The sequence below is a fragment of the Camelus bactrianus genome, chromosome 28, assembly GCF_048773025.1.
Source record: "Camelus bactrianus isolate YW-2024 breed Bactrian camel chromosome 28, ASM4877302v1, whole genome shotgun sequence".
Classification (NCBI taxonomy): Eukaryota; Metazoa; Chordata; class Mammalia; order Artiodactyla; family Camelidae; genus Camelus; species Camelus bactrianus.
This window is the reverse complement of record NC_133566.1, coordinates 12,584,682-12,610,039: the sequence shown is the minus strand read 5'-3', so window position 1 is coordinate 12,610,039 and position 25,358 is coordinate 12,584,682. Positions and strand designations below refer to the sequence as shown.

The 25,358-nt window shown below is 44.2% G+C and overlaps 1 protein-coding gene across 6 annotated transcripts in view; it reads left to right on the top strand.

Moving 5' to 3' along the window:
• The window catches only part of IL1RL2 (interleukin 1 receptor like 2), a 29,911-nt gene extending 6,298 nt beyond the window's left edge, over positions 1 to 23,613 (top strand). For 4 of the 6 annotated variants that reach the window (XM_010959086.3, XM_045519665.2, XM_010959087.3 and 1 more), the window contains exons 5-11: positions 2,695 to 2,854; positions 4,957 to 5,031; positions 9,491 to 9,620; positions 10,409 to 10,545; positions 14,657 to 14,800; positions 18,748 to 18,909; positions 20,525 to 23,613. In XM_010959086.3, the coding sequence (XP_010957388.1) occupies positions 2,695 to 2,854; positions 4,957 to 5,031; positions 9,491 to 9,620; positions 10,409 to 10,545; positions 14,657 to 14,800; positions 18,748 to 18,909; positions 20,525 to 20,943 (1,227 nt within the window). In that variant the 3' untranslated portion in view covers positions 20,944 to 23,613. The remainder of the gene's footprint in view (positions 1 to 2,694; positions 2,855 to 4,956; positions 5,032 to 9,490; positions 9,621 to 10,408; positions 10,546 to 14,656; positions 14,801 to 18,747; positions 18,910 to 20,524) is intronic. The other 2 variants (XM_045519664.2, XM_045519667.2) reach the window with 2 other exon arrangements.
• The last annotated feature ends 1,745 nt before the right edge of the window (positions 23,614 to 25,358 follow it).

The window sequence follows — 25,358 nt, the reverse complement described above, 5'->3', positions numbered from 1 at the left end:
TTGTTTCTTTAATGATGATAGGATTATATGAATTTCTTATTGATTCTCAAAAGAGTTTTGGTAAGATTTTGCTTCCTAGGAAATTGTTCATTTCATTAAACCTTTCAAATACTCTGACATGAAATCATTTATCATCTCTCTGTTCTTAATGTCTGCTTCTGCAGTAAGCTTCATCTTTTAATTCCTGTTACAGCATGTTTCTCTCTGTCTCTGTCTCTCTCTCTCACACACACACACACACACACAAACACACACACAGTCTCTCTCACTTGGTTGGTCTCATAGGAGATTTGCTAGCTCTGTCCCTCCTTTTAAAAATCAGTTTCTGCCTTGGTTGATCCTCTCTGTTACACATTTCACATTCATTTAGCTTGTTTCTCTTTTCTTCTCTCACAAGGAATGTGGCAATAAATGTCCTTGTCCCTTTTAAATGCATTTATGCACATTTGACGGTGTGTGAGTTTTTCTTAGAGCATGTGATGACTAGCCTTAGCATTGCTCGTTTGTAGGATACGCATATGAAAAACATATTCCACTTTATTGATGTTGCCAAATTGCTCTGCAACACTTTTTGAATTGACGTATAGTTGATTTGCAATGTTGTGTTAGTCTCAGGTGCACAGCAAAGAGATTCAGTTATGTATGTCTGTCTGTCTATCTATCTATCTACATATATACACACACACATATATACATTCCTTTCCAGATTCTTTTCCACTGTTAGTTATTACAAGGTACTGAATACAGTTCCCTGGGCTACACAGTGGGTCCGTGTGCCCTACTCTCACCAGCAGTGTCCTGGATTTCCTAAAACCTTGTGTAGGACTTTGTCTTGTAAGACTTGAAAGCTTTTTTTTATATTATTTTGATGGGTATAAAAAGTTCCCTTACTGTTGTTTTAGTTTACTTTTCCTTAATTATTAGTGAGATTGATCAATTGTTTCGTATGATTATTGGCCATTTCTATATCCTCTTCAGAACTCTGCTTAACGCCTCTCTTTTACCATATTTCTTTTTTCATTTTTCTTACCATTTTCTTACTGACTTGGAGAAGATTTTATATATTTATAGATCCTAGTTGCCAATGTTTGAAACACATTAAAAATTTTTCACTAAAGTGTAGCATCCATCAAGAAAATGCATGAGTCAGAAGTGGACAAGCTTGACAGACTACCAGAAAGGAAGCACACCTTCCAATTAAGCCTTCCACCAAGGTCAAGAACTCAGCATCACCAGCACCTCAGAAGCCCCGCTTCTGCCATCTTCCAAAAACCATGTCTCCTTGATCTTCAAAAAGAACCACTCTCTTGACTGATAATAGATTAGTTTTTTGCCAGTTTATGAACCTTCCTGAAGTTGCCTCGTATTGTATGTAGGATCTTGTGTCTGGCTTCCCTGTGGCATTTTGCTTCTGGCTGATGGAGACTTGTGAGGGTAATCCATGCTGCTGCAGATCGCTCTTGGCCATTCATTCCATTGCTGTGTAGCGTTGCGTTATTGTCATCAGGCTTTTTAAGGTTTCCCAATGCTTGGCCACTAGGAATAAAGCTGCCAGGAACATTCTTGTATATATCTTTTGATTCACACGCACATGCGTTTCAGTGGGACATTTACTTAAGAGTGAAATGGTTAGGTCACAGGAAATACGGTCAAAGTTAGTAGAAAACGCCAAACCAATGGACTCAGTCCTCCAAGATGTTGTTCTGTGAAGTGGTACTTCCTGGAGAAGGAGGAAAAGGTTTGAGAAAGAGTTCAGAAGTGGGTCTGAGATGGAAGAAGAGGTTACCACGAGAACGAGAGCTTACGACAGGCCGGGTGCGCGGTGAGTCTCGCCCTCTGGGTGGTTACTGAGGATGACAAGTGAGGAGGGCCTTCCTGAGACTGACTCGTCTCCAGGTTGGTTTTGTTGATGCGGTGGCAGCATGGGTGACTTAAGAAGTGCTGTGACATCTGCTCCCCAGGAGCCCTGCCACGTACTTTGACTATTGCTCAGGCCTCCAAATAGAATGTTGGTGAAGGGTTAGTTTGGACCTGTGTAAGGTCAACCCTGACAGGTGGAGAAGGTGTAATTGGCTGCATAACACAGTGGAAGCGGTCCTTACTCACCTGTGCTCGCAGCCTTGCAAAGGAGCCTGGTATCACTACGTGGTGGTCCATTGGGAGATGTGGACTCCTGTCGATGGAGGACATTCCTGCCTGTTCACATCCTCCTACCAAACTCCTTTATTGATCATCCCAGTTCTTCTCCATAAGGTCTTCCTTCTAGCCTCTCCCCTCTCAGCTCCTAGTGGACTTCATATTTATAACACTCACTGCAGCCCATAAAATAGTCTTTATATATATATAAAATCTAGATTTGACTTAGTGATCTAACTGTACAGTACTTTGTGCATTCTGGATTTTAAAAGTTTTTTATTATGCATTATATCAAATTTACCACTGTATGAGTGGAAATTAAACTTTATATGGTTTTTATATGTTGTAGTATTTCTTCAAACAAATTTCTGCTATAAATAAAATATATATGTACATATTTTATATTCTTCAGTTAGACTGTAAATTACCTAAGGTCTAGAGATCACACAGGTTTCTTGTCTGTCCATGGTTCATAGAAAAGTGCTAAGTAGAAATGTAACTGATAACTCAAAATACTCTTGAATTGAAAAGATTTTTTTTTTTTTTTTTTGTATTTAGGACTGTAAAGAGATTGAAGGAGAGAGGTTTATTTCTCGGGAAAAAAGGCTTTTAGTGAAGAATGTCTCGGCAGAGGATGGAGGGAAATATGCCTGTCAAGCCAGACTCACGCACGCAGGGAAACAGCACACGGTTTTAAACAGCATCACGGTGAATATTGGTAAGTGCGCTCCTGTCGTCACCTTGACTGCCTCTTGGCTTTGCGGGAGCTGGCCGGCTTTGGCCAGAAGTGAGTCTGGATCTTGACTTTCCTGAAGGTGAGCAGGCTCTTACGCTCAACATCATTAGAATCATAGGGTAGGAAGAGTAGGGTGACAGGGCAGGGGCAGGTTAGTTTTTCTTATCTGAAAAGACAGAAAATTAAAAAAAAAAAAACCTCTTGGTTTAGTCATGAAAATTACATGAGATCATGTACAGGAACAGCTCTTGGGGTGCCAGCAAAGTACGCGCACTCAGTCAGCTGGCAGATGCCATCACAATCACCCTTCTCTCCCTCCGCCTTCGCTGGTGTGACTGTCAGGGACCATTCCATTCCTCAGGTGCAGCAGAGGTCAAGGTCTCTGGACTTGGTTCCAGGATGTCTAATACTTACGGGGTTTCAGTTCTCAGCCCAGAATTTTCTTGCATATGTGACCTGGGGATTTGACAGCAGAATCTTAGGAGTAGAAGAAACCTTACAAATAATTTAGCTGAAGCCATTAATTTTATAGAGGCCAGGAGAGGAGTGACTTAGGGACACTTACAAAGCTGGTTAGTGACAGCAGCAGGGCCAGGACCCAGGCTTTCTGGGCCAGACAAACATTTTTTTCTTCTAAACACACTCAACAAGGACTTCTTTCTGCGTGGCCTCTGCTCTCCTCTCAGCAGAGAGCTGTTTTCTGATTTACTCACCTAAATGGAAGGGCCCGGAGGCTGACTATTTCTTTGACGTGAACCTTCATGTTTGTCACTCATTTCCATCAGACTTCATCATACTGAGGGATGCATAGCAATTTCTCGATGGTGTGGCCCACCTGGGGCCACCCTTAATCAAGAAAATTAATTGTATTAAGTGTTATTATTTTTGTGCTCTTGGGTTTTTAAGCATTATAGGAGGTAAAATCCACAGGCCTCACTGTTGGATTGAACACGGGGTGAGGGATGTGTCAAGGCCAAGGTGGCTTTTGGATGGTGATACTATTCAAGGAAATGAGATGCTTCTGGAGGGAAGCTGGGTTTAGGAGTGAGATCATGAGTTTGGTCGTGGGTAAGTTGAGTCCTTGGTGACATGAGATGTCAAGTAGGCCATGGCTTATCTGTGTCTGGAGCTTAGAGATACACCTTGCAAGGTCACGGTCCTTTAGCTGGTAACTGAAGAGGCGGATGTGAATGAGCGTGTTTAGGGAAAGAGCAGAGTGTAGAAAATAGGGTTTTGGAGTGAAGAACGAGGCCTGGACTGAGAAATGTTCAGAGGTAAAATTAGTTGGGTTTGGTGATGGTGATTTGAAGAGAGTGGGAGATAAGCTGCTGTTTAGAATGACTTCTAGACTTCCCATGTGTGTGATTAACTGGCTGGTGACGACTTCTGTTTGGGACAAACAGAATTTGCATAGTTTGTAGAACGTGCAAATATAGTTGCCATCGTAAAGGACATGTGTTTTTGCAATTTCGGAGCTTCCCTCTTAGAACTTTCCACATCCCACCCCTTTAGAGAGGAAGGATGTGGGATGCAGAGGGTGATTGCTGAATATTGGTAAACAAACGGGGAAGGGACGACATGGAGAAAGACAGAAGGGTGGGAGTTGGTGCAAGGAAGACCGTTATAAAGTTGGGGAGAGGAATGAAAGTGCAGAAGAGCAACAAGAGAGGAAAGGCTGTGAAGAAGAGGGCCGAGCAGGGCTGGAGGATGGAGTAGAGCTGAGGACAGACCACTAGGACCTGTACTCCTCTCTGGTAGGACCCAGGCCAGAGCTTTGCTTACGGCCACTGCTTAAGATGACTGGCAACGAGACTTTATGACACAGTCTTACCAGTTTACGTCAGATCTGTAATGGAAGAGGAACTCTCTTGGCAGCCCAGCTTTTAGATTTTTTTCCTTGGCAATTCAGTTATTTCTGGTTTAAAAATTGATGGAGTGATATTTAGTCACACCATGAGTTTTGTTTCTTTCTTGACCAACGTTGACTGAAGGTCTGCTCTGTGCTGTGTTTTCCTTATGTTTGTATTGCACTGAAGTAGTTGGGAATGTTTCTAATACAATTTCGTGTGGGTATGATTTCTTAGCAGAAAAAGTGCAAAACGGAGGACGCATCCCTAAGATCATTTATCCAAAAAACAATTCAATTGAAGTGCGACTTGGTGAGTAAAGTTACTGAAGTCATTGAAATCACTGAGGGCAGAAATCAGCATGTCTGTGTAGGTGCATGAATCTTTTGAGTTTCAAAAAGGAAGACAGACCCCATACACATCCAGTTTCCAGTTTTGGGTGTAACTGAGCTCATCAGAAGAGGCATCAAAATAAAAAAATCACGGAGCTGAAAGCTGGGGAAGTTGTGATATAAAAGGTCCAGCAGTGATCACTCTGGGTCTAAATGATGACTTGTAAATCTGTTTATGCAAAGACAGACATTTCCTGAGAGAGATGATACACAACATCAAACTACTATGAAGTAAGGTCCAGCAAGTGGCTTGGGTTATAGCATCTCATGTATTACTAGGAAGTGTATGAAGACAGTAGGGGAAGTTATCATGTTATATTCTTCATTAAGAAGAGATCAATGAACATTGCCTTAGTTTGTGATCCAAGTAAATAAAAAGGGACTCAAATTATTTTTTTAAATTTAAAGGCAATCACTAGTAAAATAAAAATACGTTGAGTACCTTCTAGAGAAAAAAAAAGTGAATTAAACAAAATCCTTATTAAAAGACAGGTGTTCAGGTTGAGTCAAATATTAAAATCCAATTACATGCTCTTCTTAAAAGACACGGATCGAAAAGTACATATTCTAGAAGATTCAAAATCTGTGCATGAGTGAGATATGCCTAAGCATTGCACACAAGAAGCAATACAAAGAAATCAGATTTGCAATATTAATCTTTCAATCTACTAATATAGCATCTGATGCAAAAAAGGTAAATGACAAATTGAATCATTTTATACAAATAAAAACATACCTCCCCCAAATAAAAATTTCTATGTGTCAAATATACAAAGATACAAGGACAATACAATTGTTTCAATTACAGCGGGAGATTTTAGCATACTCTGGCTTTGACAAATTTGCTGGTCAAATAAGGATCTAAAATATTCTAGTAATATATTTAATAGATCATGCTTTTAAACATCTGTGAAAACCTCTCAGAGTCCCCAAAGAGGAAATTATACAGACCGGATGGTATAATCACAATTCAGTTGGTCTAGAAATTTACAGCTAAAGTCAAAACAGTGATAAACCCAACAGTAATAAAATCCATTAATTAAAAAAGTTAAGCAAAAACAGATTCATCTTCCTAATTATTTACTTTCTTGTCTAGAGTAAAGCCAAAGCCTTAGGTACAGAAAAAAAATGGCAGTGAGAACATGTCACCCTTTGTAGTACTTTCTAAACAAGCTAGTGTCTTTAAATATTATTATTAATAATAAGTGTAGAAAACATTAAAATCCATAAACTCACCATTGAAGTCTCTAAAAAAGAGCAACTGAATAACTCCATAGAAGGAAATAACAAAGGTAAGAGTAAAAACTCCACAAATGACAAATGCTGGAGAGGGTATGGAGAAAAGGGAACCCTCTTACACTGTTGGTAGGAATGTAGTTTGGTGCAGCCACTATGGAAAACAGTGTGGAGATTCCTCAAAAAACTAAAAATAGACTTACCCTATGATCCAGCAATCCCACTCCTGGGCATGTTATCTGGAGGAAACTCTAATTTGAAAAGAGACATGCACCCCAATACTCATAGCAGGGCTATTTACAATAGCCAAGACATGGAAACAACCTAAATGAGCATCAACTAATGACTGGATAAAGAAATTGTGGTATATTTATACAATGGAATACCACTCAGCCATAAAAAAGAATAAAATAATGCCATTTGCAGCAACATACATGGACCCGGAGATTATCATTTTGAGTGAAGTAAGCCAGGAAAGAAAAATACCATATAACATCACTTATATGTGGAATCTAAAAAGAGAAAAAAAGAGGACACTAATGAACTCACCTACAAAACAGAAACAGACTCGCGGACATAGGAAACAATCTTATGGTTACAGGGGGAAGAAGGTGGGAAGGGATAAATTTGGGAGTTTGAGGTTTGCAAATGTTAACCACTATGTATAAAAATAGATAAAAAACAAATGTCTTCTGTATAGCACAGGGAACTATACTCAGTATCTTGTAACAACCTTTAATGAAAAAGAATATGAAAACAAATATAGGTATTTGTACACTGTGCTGTACACCAGAAATTCACACACTACAAATGACTATACTTCAATATATAAAAAAAAAGATATGTGCAAAAAAATAAAGGAAAATAGAAAAGGAACAACTCTTTTCAAATTAGGAATGGAAGGGAAGGTCCTTCATCTGAATTTAAAGTCTAGTTTTAGAAATTATAGAAACAACACACTCAGGACTGAACTATTGAGCACTTTTTCCTTGTTTTGAGGGAGAAGACAGTCAAAAGCTCAACAGATTTTGGCTTTTGTAGAATTTGATATGTTGATTATGACACTGGTATGAAAATGCAAAGATTGAATAATAGTCAAGACACTTTTAATGAAGAAAAACTAGATGGGAGGCCGAGTGACACCAGATTTCAAGATTTATTAAAAAGTGACAGTGATTTGGACACTCCAGTCATGGTACAAGGATAGACTGTGGAACAGAATGGGTGGCCTGGAATAGACCCACATGCGCCCAGCAGCTGATTTTGACAAAGCTGATGCTGCAGAGGAGTAGGGAGACAGCACTGTTTGCAGTAAACGGTCCTGGACAATGGGATGTATTAGAGAATAAAAGGGAAGTTGATCCCTTTCTTACAACCATTTATATAATAATGTCAATGAATGATAGACCTAGATGTGAAAGTCAAAACAGTAAATTTCTAGAGAAACACCTTCATGATTTGGAGTAAAGGCAGATTAAAAAAAATTTGAGAACGTAGAAGTTACTGGTCTTGAAGGAAAAAACTGGTAAGTGGGATGACATTAAAAATAAGAGCTTCCTTTTGTTAAAAGATGTTAAAAGATTGAAAAGACAAGCCACACAGTGGAAGAAGATGCTTGTAATAAGTGAGTGAAGGTCTCCTATCCAGGATGTAAGCAGAACTCCTCCGAAGTGGTGAGGGGAAGGCCACCTGGTGGGAGGGCAGACAAACCACGTGGACAGACAGTTCAAACAGAGGCTGTCAACATGGCCAAAGGAAGGATTAAAAGGTGCTCGACTATGTGCAATCTAGGGAAATGCGAGTTAAATCCACGACATGAGGCCATGACAGGCACATCGAGGTGGTTGAAATAAACTGACAGTCCCAGGCGTGGCAGGGTCTGTAAAGTTCCGCTGCTGGTGGAAGTGTCAGTGGGAACAACTCTTAGAAAGCAGTTTGGCACGGCTGTTATGGTTGAAAGTATGTGTGATCTATGATCGACCAACTTTACTGGTAGATAGGTCCATAAACCCACCATGGGTGCGGGTGTGGGGATGTGAGCTATGTACCCATGGGACCCGGGAGATGAGCAGGAGAGAAGGGAGGCCGCGGCAGCCTCAGGCAGGCGAGGCGGACACTGGAAACCACGCCGACGCATGTACAGCAACAGCAGAAGAAATGAAAAAGTCCTAGTGTGTCTCGCTGTCTGAATGGAGTTGGGTACACGCGACAGCGTGGGTGAGCATCGTGGACGAAACGCTGGTTGGGAGAAGCTGGAGCTCAGGGGTGAACAGGAAGTGACAGGTGCAAAACTGGGAAGGGGCACGTGGGCAGCCTTGGGGTTCCGGCCCTGTGCCGTGTCCTCCATGAGGTGGACATCTGCTTGCTAATAACTCAGTAACTTCACATTTATAGTTGATACATTTTTATTCTGCGTGTGTTATATTTCACACACTCAAAAATGGAAAAACTTAATACCGCCTAGATTAAAGAAACTTAAAAGACTGTTTAGAAGTATAATAATTTTTTTACATGTAGTAAATAGATGGAATTTACTAGACTTTTGGGGCAAAAGAAAGGGAAAATATAAATGTATTAAATATAATTTGTGAACATGTGTGAGGTCAGGTTAAGGGAAAGAGAGGGGAGAGTAGGGGTCACAAAGGGTGAAGCAGAAAAATCGCTGGATTTGGAATTAGAAAATCAGAGTTCGTTTCTTCCTCCAGTGTGTGACCTTGGGAAAGTCGCTCGATCCATCTGAACCTCCATGTTCTCATCTGGAAGATGGGGGTAATAGTACTGCCCCCTTTGTGCCTCGCAGGAGGGCTGTGAGGATGGGCAGACTGAAGGTGAACGTGTGTGCGAAATGCTTTGCAAACTGTAAAGTTCTTTGCTAAGTTTACTAAGAGAAGAAATAGCATTTGTGTCCCCTGATATCGTGGGAAACACTGGCCTGAAGTTGGTGACATTTGGCAGCATGTCCCGTACCATAGACATCCTGGAAGGTCACTCTGTCCAAGGAGAGAATGAAGTAGATGGACATTGACCTCAGGGGGGTATTTTCGACAACTGAAGGCTATTCAGGGCTCAGAAGCAAGGTGCCCTGGTTAAGCAGGCCACGTGGGTAGGGTTTTCACTGACTGTTTGTCCCTGTGATTCGGCAGGCTCCGCCCTCATCGTGGACTGCAATATCACAGACACACGGGACAACACAAACGCCCGCTGCTGGAGGGTCAATGACACCTTGGTCGACCATTACTACAACGAGTCCAAACGAATTCAGGAAGGAATTGAGTAGGCGTTTTGTTTTTCTGGCTTCCTTAAAGGCTAGCAAGCATTTCTCCAGCTAAATGATTTGGGCGCTGGTCCTGCTCTTCAGAGGTGGCTCTCGCTGCCTCCTCGTCACTCCTTTTGGTTTTAGCTTTCAAAGACCTTCTCAGTGCTGTGCGGCCGAGCATCTGGCTCAAAGAAGATGGTCATGTTACGAGTCCTGCTTGCATCTTCAAGAGAGAAGGCAAAACATAAAGTATGGCTTCAAAGCCGCAGATTGATCTTCTCAGCTCCTTACTGAAAACCAGTCTCGCTCCTGTTTGGTTATGTCATGAGCCACAGGCCTTCAAGGCTTAAGTAGCAGAACGAGGCAGCAACATGGGAGTCTTGGGGGAGACGGTGCGTCGCCACTAACCGATCCAGTGGTGCAAACCCACCTTATGGTGGTTGAAGTTGAGTGGTAGAAAACAAGACTCATGAAGTCAGAGGGTGGAAGAACCTGCGCTGGGCCTTGCAGTGTGGATAAGTCAGGATGAGTGGAGGGGGGACAGGGGAGGACCCCCTGGGGCTGAGGCTGGGGTCTCTAATTAACAGGACCGCACTTCCGTGTCACTGTCCAGAAGAAAAGGCAAATTTGGAGCGACCCAGTCCACGCACCTCCTGGCGCCACTGGCTGGCGGTGTTCTTAGGGTAAAAGGATGGCTCCAAGCGTCCCCCAGGAGAGAATGTGATTCTCCAGACAAAAGCATATAAAATATGTCGGGTAAATAGGACTCCCATGTGAGTTAATGACTGGCTTTTTTCTTTTATAGAGACTACACTGTTTTCCAAGAACATATTTTTTACACAGTGAACATAACGTTCTTAGAAGTGAAAATGGAAGACTACGGCCGCCCCTTCACCTGCCACGCCGGAGTGTCTGCCGCTTACTTCATATTAAAGCCCCCAGGTAGTGGTCCCGTGCGGTGCCTGCTACTCGGACGTTCAAGTGATGGCAAGGACACGCCTGTGAAAGCAGAGTGACATTAAATGCTTGGCGTGAGGCAGCAGCGTGGTATTAAATAGGGAAACACACTATGAAATCTTGGGAAAAGCTGACACGTGTCTGCTGACATTCTTGGAGTCAGGCTGTGACCTCAGTGCCTTGTTAGAAAGTGCCGTGTTCATATACACTGAGATTTTACGCACTGAAATTTTCCTTTACCAAACCTGCTTGCTTAACTTTTCTAACCATATGCTAGTGATTTTCAGCTTTTAGGCTGTTAGTTATAAATCATTTGATAAAAAAAAATAAAATGCCAATGTGCATTTTGATCACGTCACTTTGTAAAATCATTTTAATCATGTCGCTTTGTAAACTGATCCATAGAGGCTGAATTCTGCTGTTTGAGCAGGAAGGCTTCAGACTGCAGGTGTGTACGCAGATTATGCACTTAACGCTGTGGAGTGTGTTGATCATCCATTGGAGGTGATGGAACCAGGGAAAACAGGGAAGGATGAAATCATCTTGAGAACAAATTTAAATTCTTAACAGATCAGGGGAAGTGTCTGAAGTGCCTTGTAAGAGGATGGTGTGTGGTTTCCTGAGACTGCTTTTAAAAATTCTATTAATATCAACTTTTTCTTTTCTACTTTTTTGGCTAGCTACACCCAAGAGGGAGGGCTTGAATTTGCCAGGATCCTTTAATGATCAGTTAAACCCATGTTTGCATGCATCTAGCTAAAGTCCTACTAGAAATACTTTTCTGGAAATTAACAGAAAACATTGGTTCTGCGGTTGCTGTGTGGAACCAGCTAATGTGCCAAGTTCCTGCCCCCATGAGTGTCCATCTCTCTCTTCGAATGGTGATCAGCAGGTGTCTGTCCACAGCAGCCTGTGGTCCTGAGTGTGTTCTTTCTCTCCCTCGATTCAGTGACAGGAGGCCAAGGTCATGCTGTCCTCAGCTGCCTTTCCTGCGAGTGAGCACACAGCACCTCCTCTCCCAACTCTGGACTGGGGGAGCCCTCGTGGGTGCCTTGGGTAGATGGATCCTTGGCTCGTCCACTATCACTGTCCATTTCTCCTCTTCTCAATGGCTTTTCCTTGTTGAAAGTCAGTAGGGATCACTTCCCCCATCAGTCTGTGCGTCCTGTCTCTCTGCGACCCATCTGGGTGATTCCCGAGCGTCAGAGCTGCTCTCTCTGCATCCTCCTCTCCGATAGGTTATTCCCTTATTCTCATGGCTTCAAAGGTCATCCTTGTGCAGGTGCGACAAATTCCGCATCTCCAACAGTATTCTCCCTTCCCAGGTGGCAGCCCTGCATTTCCAACTGCTTACTGGACTAATTTTGAAGTTTACAGAAAGAGATTAATTATATAGTAGGGTTTTCTTTCATGTGTTGCTTCTGTTCTTAGGTTTGGTTTCGTTGATACGTCTGTGATGTAGTGTGTAGCTGCAGGGTGTTCATCTTCCTTGCTGGAGCCCCTTCCATTGAGTAACTAGGTAGCCGTGCATCCATTCTGCTATCAGTACGTGGTCATGGGAGTTGTTGGCAGTTTGGGACTGTTAACCAGTCACACTGCTGTGGAAGTTTCTGGATGTCAGTCCTGGTGCTCAGGTAGACGCATTCCTCTGTGGTACCTCATTAGGAGTAAAATTGCTGGGAAGACTACCTCAGGGTTCACCCCAGAGAAAAGAGGGCTGGCTGGCTGTGGGAAGCCTTAGAAATCACTTGAGACCCAAAGTGCTTATAACTGAAATCTGCTTCAACCTAGAATGAGGATGACCAGTGTATGTTGCTGGGTCAATATTGACCATGTGGAAGCATTGTGTTCAGAAGGATTCTGAGGAAGAGTCCAGGCTCAGAGCCACGGATGCTTTTACCAGCTTTTTAACACCTGCTGATGGTACAGAAGAAAGGAAGGGTCATTTGTCTCCTTTGTTTTAGGTCGGTTAAGAAGACTATATTTACCACACTCATCTTTGTTCCTATCAACACTTACTTCATGCCTCACATGCAGTGTATTTTTGGACATAATGCCTTTTGTTTTGTTTTCCCTAAATTCCGAGGAACAAACCCTCTCAAATCCAAACCTCTTGCTGGTGTATTGAGACCAGAGGTGAGGTGACCGCTTCTCCATTTGACTTCCTGATTTTTGTTAAAGACGCTCCCAGATGTGAATCTTGTCCGATTTGTGTGAAGCAGGGAGTGGGTGTTGCCCATCTCTGAGTTTGTTTTAAACACTTGTTCGCAGCAACCGTCTCAGTTTGAGGCTGGCGGTATGGACCTAAATGGCGAGTTACTGCCTTAAATAGAGCCTTCAGCAGAGCCTTCAACAAGGCACCTGGTGTCTCAATGATAGTTTTCCACGCATTTCAGTCTCAAAGCCCACACTCCCTTTGAACTTACTCATTAATTTCCTGTTGCAAATTTCAGCGTCTTTTAGCTCATGTACAGAACAGAGGGTATCGACACTCCTGAATGCAGTGGACGATGACCTCCAGAGTCTCAGGCCAGCACTCCTGTCTACTTACTGGGGACTTTTTGTGTCTCATAAATGTTGTGAGCACGATCTTCTTATCATGACTGGTTATAATACCAATGTCCCTGAAGCGTACAGTAAAGGTCCCCAGACACAGATTCTCCCAAAGGGAGAGGTGGCACTATTGCTCCAAGAGCTGGTAAAAGGCAAAGAGAAGTGGGGGGTGGCAAGGAGGAGAATCCATCAGATAGAAGCTAGAGGTTCAAACAAGTGGTCAGGACCAACTGGACACCAGCGTGCAGAGCAGATCCACTTGGCTGTGTTGGGACTTAACCAATGGATCGATATTTTGGGGGCCGCAGAATGTGTTTTTAGTTATTGTGCGTTATTGTGCCATGGATTTAAGGACATGCAAGCGTGCATGGGGATTTCTTTGCAAAATGTCTGCAACATGCTGTGGCCCAGGGAGGGTTGTGATTGTCTGTTTGGTAAGCTTCCTCCGCCCTGCCCCACCCCCCAAGTCCCACACACTTTCCAGTGGGGACCAGAGGATGAGGAAGGGAGGGTGGATGAAGGAAGCGGTGGATGTGTGGTGGGTTCTAAGAATGGGGAGGATTTCTCTTCCCTCTCCCTCTTCCTCTTTTCTAACTCTCTCCTTCCTCGAGCCTCCTTTGGTGACACGTTGGGCTGTGGTGAGGGGGAAGGCTGTGCCGTCCCTCTTCTTGGATGTGTAGGGGCATGTTTTCTGGGGCTTGGAGATCCAGTGGGACTGGTTCTGCTCCTTGGTTATCTCCTGCCCACTGCTTTTGCCTTAATTGCGCGGCAATGTGCTCACCAAGCAGAGCAGGGTGTTAACGCCCTTCCTGAGACTGTCTTGCAGGCAGGTGCCCGGCCCGGGCTCTGCTGGCCCAGAGAGGATGGGGTGGGAGTCTGGCTCCCGGCCAGTCTTTTGGAGCCAGTGGAGGTGGCTTCCAGGGGAGGCAACTGATGACTATATATGATGGGAGTCCTGCTGCTCAATTTTGAGTAACTGGGAAGGCGGTTAGAACAGTACGATCATCAAAATGGGCAGCAGAACCACTTGGGGGAACTTTCCCAACAAACGTGCTCAGGCTCCTCCCCTGGGGAGTGTGATGCTGACTCAGGAGGGCCTGGCCAGGTGTGCTCTGAAAGCAGTCTCCATGGAGTCAGAACCGCACCGCATCCAGCATCAGGAGCTTGGGGTCTGCAGAATTTCCCTCCCCAGGGTCCCAAGAGCACATGTTCTTCCTAAAATCCTTGGTGCAGACCAGATTATACTATTCCCCATATCTAGTCTTTTCTTTCTTTCTTTTTTTTTTTTTTAATGGAGGGACTGGGGATTGAACCAAGGACCTTGTGCATGCTAAGCACGCGCTCTACCACGGAGCTGTACCCTCCCCGACAGTACCTATTCCTAAACTGTAAAGAACTATTTCGGTAGTGTCCTCACTGACATGTAAATACAGTTTCACTTGGCATTTGTAATGGGCTGTATAAGTAAAGTGTGTAACTGACTCCTTGTAGTAATATTATTATTTTATTATTTATTTCGGGTTTTTTTGGTTGTCACCTGTAGTTCCAGATTTCCGAGCTTACCTGATAGGAGGACTTCTCGCCCTGACAGGCGCGGCAGTGTCTGCTGTGTGTGTCTACAACATTTTTAAGATCGACATCGTACTTTGGTATCGAAGTGCCTTCCGTTCTCCAGGGACTGTGGAAGGTGAGTGCGGGTAATTACTGAAACATGCTTTGTGAAGGTGTCCGCTTGTCCGTATAACCGTTGTAAATATACTTGATCGTGTTTACTAGCTTGCCTTTCCTGCTGTTCGCACATTTAGAGGAAACAACCTCCCTGGAACCTGTCAGACTTCAGAGAAGTGATTTGCCCATAGCCATCAGCATTGTTTAGTTACATAAGGCTTTCAGGTTAGGAGTGATCAAGTGGCAGGAGCAGATCATCTTTTGGCTCCCACTGCAACCGTTTTAGAAAAGTTCTCACATCCACTGGTGTTTGCAAAAGAAGAGACTCTCTCCTGGAGCCCAGTGTGCTCCATCTGTGAGCTCTTATCAAACACAGTGGATGTGGGCACAGAAGTTACATTCCAGAGGGTGAGGGGCTGCCTGTGTTCACAGCTCCTCAGGGCTCAGATTTGGCACGTGACAAAGTTTAAGCCTCCAACTCTCAAGTTTGGAGAGAGACAGCTGAGTTTGAACCTGAGTTCTCCACTTACTCCCTGTGTGAACTTAGACAGGAAATTCTCTTCTGTTTCTTGGCTATAGAAGGGAGGAAGGAAGGTGGGCAGAGGAGAAGGGACAGTGATCTGAGTCTGCCTCATACAGTCCTGCAGGAGTAGCTGAGTCGAAATTCAGGAAAGCATTGAGGGTCCCTTGTTGTCTGAAGGTCCAAGCAAGCTGCCCCTGCCGGGGTGTCCGGGGCTTCACCTTGGTCTGCGAGCCACGTCCTGCCGGCTCTGGTCACTAAAGATGTGTCCCAGTGTGATCCCGAATCTGACATTCTGCCTTGAACTCCGTGCTATTTTCTTTTTGTCTCTGAGTGGATGTGATCTATCAAGGCCTTGAAAAAGTAATACATCTGTTTAATGTCCTCTAATTGGATGGAGAAATTAAGACACGCCTGAGAGAGGTCTGTGCAGCTCTCCTGCACGGAGATGCACAGAGGTCTCCCTTTCAAGCCCAGAGACTTGCGATGCTCACAGGAACTCAGGGAAGTGGGTGTCCACACACGTCTTATGAATCCTTATTTCCCAGAAGAACGTTATTTACACAACGTGCCTGCTTTGCATATAAAAACCACGTGTTTGTTCACATGTTTGATAAAGCATAGGTGTCTGAACCTGGAGTTTAAGTTAAATTGCAGAATTCAGAATTGGGGGCTCTTAGGCCTGGAAAGCAATGAATTCTTTTTTGATGGCAAAACTCCCTGGTGGAAAAAGTCAGCTTTGCATATGGGATGCAGCTGGAAGCTCTGCTGGTGCTGCGGGCGGTGGGCTGGGCTGCGGGGTTCCTGTCTGGCTGTTCCGCGGAAGCACCCCCCGCCCCCCGCCCGCGCTCCTCCATCATCTGCTTGAGAGAGACGTCAGGGCAGCCTGTCTTTTCTGACTCAGCGCTGCTCTGGCTGTTGACTGACAGGGGACTGCTTGGGCCTGGGGGTGCTTCTGGAACTCTGGCCCTGACTCACTGGGATCCCAGGATCGTGGGTGCTGACTGCCTGGTGACGCTCCCTGTTAGTGAGGTCACGTGTAGCAGGAAGAGAAAAAAGGAATCGGGCCTGACCGGGCAGGGGAAGCCAGGCGGATGAGTGACTTGGGGAGCCCCACCCTCTGCTCACACAGGGCTGCTGCTCAAATTCTCGGAACCAGTGGGCTGAGGCCTTGGGGATGGGAACCTACAGCCAGCCAGCCGTCTTCTTTTTTTTTTTTCCCCCAAGTCAGAAAAGCACATGCGTCCTTTGTGATTAAATTTGCTACAACTCAGTCTCTGAGAACTGGCCTCCGATTTCCGTTTGAGTGTGACTTGGGCAGTGAGTGATGAGACTCTGAGATGGGTCATATGCTGTTTCCAGCTTTGTGTCCCTTGAGGAGATTTTCTGGTTATACGGGAACATGTGGAGTAATGGATGGCAAAGACAAATGAGGAAGAGAGAGGAATTGTGTCCTCATGATCAGCTGTCAGTTCTAACCAGATTAGTCCAGCCCCATATAAGATTAATAGTAAGGTGTGTATAATTCAGTTTTTTTTTAAAAATTTTTTTCTTATTGAAGTTTAGTTGATTTACAATGTTGTGCTAGCTTCTGGTGTACAGCGAGTGATTTAGTTATATATATATATATATATATTTTTTTTTTTTTTTTTTATAAAATTCTTTTTCATTATAGGTTATTATAAGGTACTGAATGTGGTTCCCTGTGCTATTCATTAGGACCTTGTTGTTTATCTATTTTACATATAGTAATTTGCATCTACTAATCCCAAATTCCTAATTCTATCTTCCCTCCTTCCTACATTGATAACCATAAGTTTGTTTTCTACGTCTGTGAGTCTGTTTCTGTTTTGGAAATAAGTTCATTTGAATCATTTTTTTTTAGATTCTACATATAAGTGATAATATGTAATATTTGTCTTTGCCTGACTTACTTCACTTAGTGTGATCATCTCTAGGCCCATCCATGTTGCTACAAATGGCATCATAGCATTCCTTTTTATGGCTGAGTAGTATTCCATTGCATGTATATACCACAACTTCTTTAATCCAATCATCTGTCTTATTAAGCGCTATGGACAGGCCTGGCAAAAGTCCACGAGTTCTGTATATTGTCTATTAAATCACAGGAGGTGCTTTAAAAATTCTTCTTCCAGGAGTGTATGTGTGTACACAGATACAAGGATTGGTTGACAAATCTAGTGAAGAGATCTGTATATGCCTCACCTTATTTGTGGGGAATGTACGTATAGAACAGACAATTAAAAACAAAAAAATAGGTCCAGTGACCCAAGGGTAGATTGGTAAAAGAAGCTGAGGGGAGAGTCGTTAAACCCACCTTGGATAGTTTTTAAAGATGCCCTGGCTTTAGAAGTGAAGACAAAGCCATGACAAGGTTCATGGTGCTGTTCATACAAACCTTTCAATCGCTCGTGAAAGCACGTGGCTTTTTCTGGGGCAATCTCCGAGGAAAGTTTTTTAATAGGGAGACCTCTTTAAAGGGTATGATGTCATGAACCTAGTCTGCAACAATGTTCTCACGGTAAATAGAAAAGCAGGTTTCATGTGGCTTTTCTCCTAGTGTCTTCAATGCATGTTAGGATGAAAACGCCAAAAACTCATGCAAGGGAGAGTTGAATGTTATTCACATCTTTGTTTTCCTGTAGGTGAAGTGTCTATTTTTCCTCTGGCTTCTCTCGGGATTTTTTTTCCTTACCTTTTATTTTGTAGTTTGAAAACAGTATGCTTAGGTGTAGTTTCCTTTGTTGGTTTTATTCGGTATTTATCCTAACTGGTGTTATTTGAGCTTCCTGGATCTGTGGTTTGGTGTCTGACATTAATTTGGAGACATTCTTCATCATTAGTGTTTCAAATATTTTGCTTGCAAGAACAGATGGGCAATATAATCAGAGGATGAAAATCCTAAGAAATAACCAAAAAGAAATGCTAGTGATTATTAAAAAAAAAGAAAAAACTAACAAAAATGAAGAATGCTTCTGATAGGCTTATTAATAGACTGGACATGGCTAAGAAAAGGATCTCTGAGCTTGGGGATATGTCAGTAGAAACCTCCCAAACTGAAAAGCAGAGAGAACAAAGACTGAAAAAAGAAGTGCAAAATATCCAACGAGCATGAGAAAACTACAAAGCGGGTAACATACGTGTCATGGGCATACCAGTAGGAGAAGAAAGGAGGAACAGAAATATTTGAAACACTAATGATGTGAATAACATTCAACTTCTCAAAAACCAAGAAGAAAGTGGAGTGAAAATTTAGTGTTGAAAGAATGAGATGCAGTGCTTGGCACCAAGTCAGCCAACTGGGCACTCTGAAGTCACTGAACTCGAGCAAAAAGGACATCACGGTAGCAACTTAGGTTTCACTTTATTAACGTAAGATAATTTCATGGGGATAATTTCACGAGCTTGTCCCATTTCCTTTTCAGATGGGAAGCTGTATGATGCATACGTCTTATACCCCAAGCCTCAAAGAGAAAGCCAGAGCCATGACGTGGACACACTGGTGCTGAAGATTCTGCCCGAGGTGCTGGAGAGGCAGTGTGGATACAAGTTGTTTATATTTGGCAGGGATGAATTTCCTGGACAAGGTATGTTTTCAGTGAGGTCTAAAAACAACAAATGAACAAAATGGAAAGGATCCTCTCTCTTCCTTCATTTTACAAATGGTGGGGACTCTGTTCGCCTTCCCCACAGAATCACGCCTCCCACCCCACAACCTCTGAGCCGAGGAGGTCAGGACCAAGTTCTCTTGTCTCATCAGGCTCACTCCTACACAGGATGCCTGGGATTCCTGGTTGAAATTATGTGACTTTCACTTCGAGTAAGGATGTGGTTGACCCATTTGCATGAACAGCTGGTCAATGACATACACACAGCCGTGGCCAAGAGACTGAAAGGAGACAACTGGCCATTTCCTGTCCCATCCTTGAGACTATCTGCTGAGTGTTTTCTGTCTCTTTGCATATGTAAATAAGCTCATGTTTAAAGCTGGTTTTATAAACCTCAGCCTCCTCCAATCCTCCCCTACCTAAATAAAACAGAAGTTATTTATTTACTTCCCCACTTATTACAAGTGTGGTTTTGGACATTGCAGTTAACACCTTTGAACCTCAGTTGTCTCACCTGTCAAATGGGGGTAAGAATGTTTCACTGACTTAGTCGAGAGAATTGAATCAGGTAAAACCTGGGCAGGGACCAGTGTGGAGCTTAGTACATACTGGACACTCGATAGATAAAAAGTTCCCTCTTAACGTCCTTCTCTTTTGTAGAGAGCTATGTGGGGAATAGCTGGTATTTGAAATAAATATCCTTTTCTGATCACTAGGAAGCCAGGATTCCTACTTAGTGGCCTGCTCTGGATCATTTAAAAAGATTTCTAAGTAGTTTGCATCTGTAGAATGCTCGTGCACATGGGGAGACTGCAAGCCTACTTCAGTCCACATCTTTTTAAGCTATGAAATCATCCTCCCTGAGAAAATGAACATTCGATCCAGTGATTGTTGGAAACATGTGGACGAGCTCTCATTTCAGAAGCATGTCAACATTCACTCATTCACTTAGTCAACAAATGGTTGTTGAGCACCTGCTGTGTGCCAGGTAATGTTCCAGGCAGTGACAATATTAAAATAAACCAAATAGAAGAAGGACATACTCTTGGGGAGGTGACAGTCTCTTCTTATATCCTAAGAATAAGGAGGATGTAAAACTTGATCTTTATTTCTAAAAAAGACCAAGTTTTATCCATAGTTGGATATCTCAAGAATTCTCCCTTCTCTTTCCCAAGAAATCATTAGGATATGTTACTAATGAAGATTAGTACAACATTTGAGCTAACGACATGTGTCCTAGCCTTTAAAATTCCATTTATTTAAAAATAAAAGTGTTTATCATATAATGTGAATCTATTGCTTTGAATATGTAATATTCAAATGAATGGGCCACATACGTATTCAAAGAGATAAAAACTTTCATTTTTAAAATAAAAACATTTTTAATATTTAAAAACCAAATAATATTTTAAAAAATAAAAGTATTTATCATATAATTTATAATATGATATGTAATTTATCATATAATATATACCAGACCTTTAGCTAAGTTTGGAGATACAGTCAGGCGTGATAAAATTCTTATTCTGAGCAGTTCTTGGTCTGTGGCTGTTTTAATCATGAGATGCTCTGAGTCTTCTCTCTGTGTTTCCAGCTGTGGTCAGTGTCATTGATGAGAACATTAAGTTGTGCAGAAGACTGATTGTCATCATAGTTCCTGAAGCCCTGAGCTTTGACCTGCTAAGGAACATGTCAGAAGAACAGATCACCGTCTACAATGCTCTCATCCAGGACGGGATAAAGGTCATCCTGATTGAGCTGGAGAAGGTCGAGGACTACACAGCCTTGCCGGAGTCAATTCAGTACATCAGGCAGAAGCATGGGGCCGTCCAGTGGAGCGGGGACTTCACAGAGCAGTCCCAGTGTGCCAAGACCAAGTTCTGGAAAAAAGTCAGATATCGCATGCCACCCAGAAGGTGGCCACCCTCTCCTCCAGTCCAGCTGCTGCAGCACACACCCTGTGACCTCACGGCCAGCAGCAGGGAGGCCAGCGTAGGGGTCCTCACCCCATGACGGAGAGCTGGTGGTCCTGGGGCAGCTCACAGTTAAACCAGGATGCATTGCAGGGGCCGTTCGCTCAAAGCTTGCTGTTGTGTACCTGTGAGAAGACCTGTGTCTGTTTGCTCATTCTGATCACAGCTGCTTCTTGAGGGCATCACCTCTTTGCAAGGCTCTCATGAACTTACTGGCTCTGAACACTCCTGAACACCCACTGAGCATGGAGGCTTAGCATTCGAGCCCCCGAGAGCAGGTGGCACTATCTCTGGCCATTTGACTGCCCTCCAGGCAGTAAAATCTGGACCACAGTGAGTGGGTGGTCTCTGGCTTGCGGCTTGGTGAAAATTTTGGGAATCCCATCCATTCTGATTTGGGAATATTCCCTCCAGAGGGTAAAGAGAGACAGAGAAGCCCCAGTGTCAGGACAGAGGGCAAGACCCTGGGATGTGTCCTCTCAAAGGGGGCCCGGTGTGCATGTGAATTTCAGAAAAAGGATTCTGCAGGATTCCTTGGCGACTAACACTTATAAATGAATGACCACATACACAGGCCCTCAATGCAGTCCTAAAGTGTGCATTTCCACTAGTTTGTACACATTCTTTAATATTTTATCTCAGCAACTGAACGCATAGCTAAGCTGCTAAAGATAAAGACGTGTAAATAAACCTCAGCGAACTATTTGCCATTTTGAAAACCCAGCGATTCCCATCTCATTCTCAATTTTGTTATTAGTAGTTTCAGCACTTTCATTTTTAATTTTCACTAGTTTTTAATGAAATAATAGGGATGGAAAAAGGTAAAAATACAAATGACTGTGTTAACCCGGCTTTGCGGCTGAAATGCAGGCTGGCAGGTAAGGACTCAAAATTCTCATGTCAGCTGGCGATGGGCTCGTGTCCAAATCTGCAGAAGAAAGAAGGTGTCGGTGCCGATGGAAGTGGACAAAGGCAGGTTATAGGAGAGCTGAAGGTCATTGCTACTTTGCTCGTGTTTCAGCAGCTTGGCTTAGACAGAAGCCTTGTCCCTAGTCCTTGGGGATGGCCCCGGATCTCCAGGACGAAACCGAGGGGGTGGGGAGTGGCTTGGAGGTAAGGGTGAGAGGTGAATGGTCCGTGAAGGTGAAATACAGGTGTTGAGTCCTCCTGTTACCTTTTGGCTCACCTTCCTGTGAAGACTGAGCTGGCGACAAAACCCACGTGACGCTGTGAGTCTGTCCGTGAGAAAGTGAAGGCTGAGTCACAGCTAATGAAGGTTCCGGGGACGGCTGCTCTTTTCCCAAAAGGTCGCCTGAGATGAAGACAGACCCGTGAACGCACTTGGCGCCCTCCGTGGCATGCGAGGAGCTGTCTGGCCAACGCGGGGAGTGGGCAGTGGGGGCCTCCATCCCTCAGCGCCTTCTGCCCCCCACCAGGCCCCCTGCAGAGACTCAGAGGACTTCCTGCCGCACCTCTTTCCTGCAGTTGACCTTTCCTGTATTTATAAACTTTCCTCCAGCACACGCTTGTTTGATTGATTTATCCAGGGTTGTGTCTGGAAATTTAAGTGGAAAATTCCTCCCTGGTGTCCTTCTGAGAGTAGAGACTGATCTATAGCTAAGTCTGCAGCTTCTGGAATGAGTGATGGGGGAGTGACCCTGGCTTTGAAAGCTGCAGGACATTGGACCAGAACTGCTGGAAGCCACACAACCCAGATGGAATCTTGTGGGACCCCTGATGGGTGGAAACTCTATGTGTATCCATCTCCCCTCCCTTCTGAAACCCAGGTATCTTCTAAGGGATCCTGCCATTTGCCTTGAGAAAACTGAACTCTAGTCCTCCGAGAGAGAGAGCGAGAGATTGATTCTTTATATGGGAAGGGAAAATTAGACCTTGTGTTACAGGGAAGAACAAATCTGACTCCATATTGGATCTGTTTCCTTTGCTTTAACCTCTGTATTCTATTGTTTTTGCTATGAAATGATGCCTATAAGCTTAAATTATACATCATGCTTCACCTCTGGGAACCCCGCCTCCCAGGTAATGAGCGTTAAGCTAAATTACCTTTGTTTAGCTCACAGGAAACGTCCTGACCAGGTCCACCTGGGAACGGCTGCAGGAAGGAGGAAATGAACACATCCCCTTGGGGGGCTGATCAGAACCGGGGAGTGTCTGACTTTATTCCCCCCACCCCCGTCTTAGTATAAAAGAAGCCTGAATTCTAACTCAGGGAAGATGGTTCTTTGGGACGCTAGGTCACCATCTTCTCGATCTGTGGGCTTTCCGAATAAAGTCGATATTCCTTATCCCCACAGCTCATCCCTGGATTTACTGGCCTGCTGGGTGATGAGCAGTGCGAGCTTGGACTCAGTAACAGCCGCCCCCCCACCCTCCTCCGGCCACTCCTGGAAGATAAAAACGTTTGTAAGGACTGAGGCTTGGACAGGGGCTGGATGATTTTTCGCTACATCTGTCCAGTGTGACCAGCCCGCAGACCAAGGGGCGTGCAAGACATGCCAGGGGTGCAAGACACGCCAGGGGTGCAGAGTCTGGGTTCCCAGGATTTGGCTGAAGTGCTGAAAACCGCTTTCATATTTTTCACACGGAAAACTACAGAATTAAGTACATTTTTCATTGCCACGCAGTGCGCGCACGCGCTCATACACACACTCACACTCACACAGGATGAAAATAAAATCCTGTCCTGTCATTGTTTCTCAATTTTTCAAAATGTGAGTCGCAGTCCCCTGACCGTTTAATGACCAACTTAAACGTGTTTCCATAACAATCAGACAAACACAGCTTCCCCGCCGGCCGGTCACCGCTCAGTCATGATATTCTGCTTTCTTCCGACAACAGGCTTTATCAAGAAGTCCTTTCGGCTCCTCTCTGGTTACCCAACTTCTGGGTCAATTAACCTTGTTTGTTGTTTTAAGTGACTGCAGGCAGCAAAAGTCTCCCCAACAGCAAAGTCTTAATTGAACAGAACTTCCTGCCTGTGTAACAGGAATGACATCAAGAGGAAAAGAAAGTAGTCCCGTGGGCGAAGAACCTTGTGAAAGAGAAAAGCATTTCCTCTCTTAAGACGCAGGGAAACTGAGGTTCACGCCCCAACTGGGCAAGCGTCCGAGACGCGGGGCCTCCCCACGGCGCCACGGCGCCCTGGCGCCCTCTGCTGGCCGCGCAGGCGATGCGCCCCATCCCGCCGCGCGGGGCCCCGCGCGCCTGGACCGGGGTTGGCAGCACCCCTGCGCGGAGAGCGCATCCCGGCAGGCGCCTGCGCAACCTGTCGCGGGGGTCAGGTCTTCCTCTGCTTAGGCTGTGGGAAAGGCTGAGATAGTGCCATTTGCTGCGTTTGTCACTGTGTTCCTAACCCGTGGGCTTCGGAGACCGCAGCCATCCGTCCACGAGTTGTGAAGGGGATCAGGCTGTCCTGCTGCCGACGTGCCCACAAGACCCGGGTCTAAGGTGCCGGTTCCGAAAAGTGGCCATGACGTCAGTCTGCCGGGACTCCAATCCCACTTCCACCGCCTGGATTGGTTTATTTATTTAAACACCTTTATTGTGGTGTGGTTTCTGTACAGTAAACCACACATATTTCAGACGTACAATGTGATGAACTTTGATAGATGTAGACACCCATGAAACCACCACCACAATCAAGACAGCTAACATTTCCATCACACCTCTAGAGATGCAAATTTTGCATTCCCATTACATCCCTTCCCACCCTCTGGTGATTTCTTAAGCCCGCAGGCAAGTCACAACGCCGTGCCTGTTTCTTCCTCTGTCAAAATGGGGTTAACAGAAGTGCCTGCTTTGTCGGATAACCCATAAGTGAAATGCTTCTTGGCAGCCAGTAAGACACCTGTGAACACCGGCCTTTATTATTATTACATTGTAATACCGATTATTTTTTACTCTGCTGTTTATTCTTACTGTAACTATTATTTTGCACGTATTTATGTTACTGCATTCACGATGACAGCTAACATTTACAGAGCACGCACAACACATCAGAATTTCTTCTACATGCTTTCTACTTACTGATTCATCCTCAGCTCTGTGAGGTGGGCACGCTGGGGCTTTCCATTCTGCACATGAAGGAAGAGGCATGGTCTGGTGCTGGAGCGGCTTCGGAGGCAGAGAACCTGGGTTCAAGGTAGCCAGTCTCTCTGTTCCATCAGTCCAGCGGTCCATCCCTAGAATCCAGTGAGAATAAACTTCCTTGATAGGGGGCTGGTAAGTATTAAACGCAGTATGTGGAAAGCATTTCGAGCCCTAGTTGGTATTTCTGTGAACATGGTAATCCCTAGATTCCTTATGTAACCGAGTTCGCATGTAGAGGAGCTTCACTTAAAGAAAAATATGATTCTATAAAAAAATGTAAGCTTACAAATTTAGAGAGTGCTCACATTTTTGCTTTTTCAACAAAAGAATAGAGTCCAGGGCTTA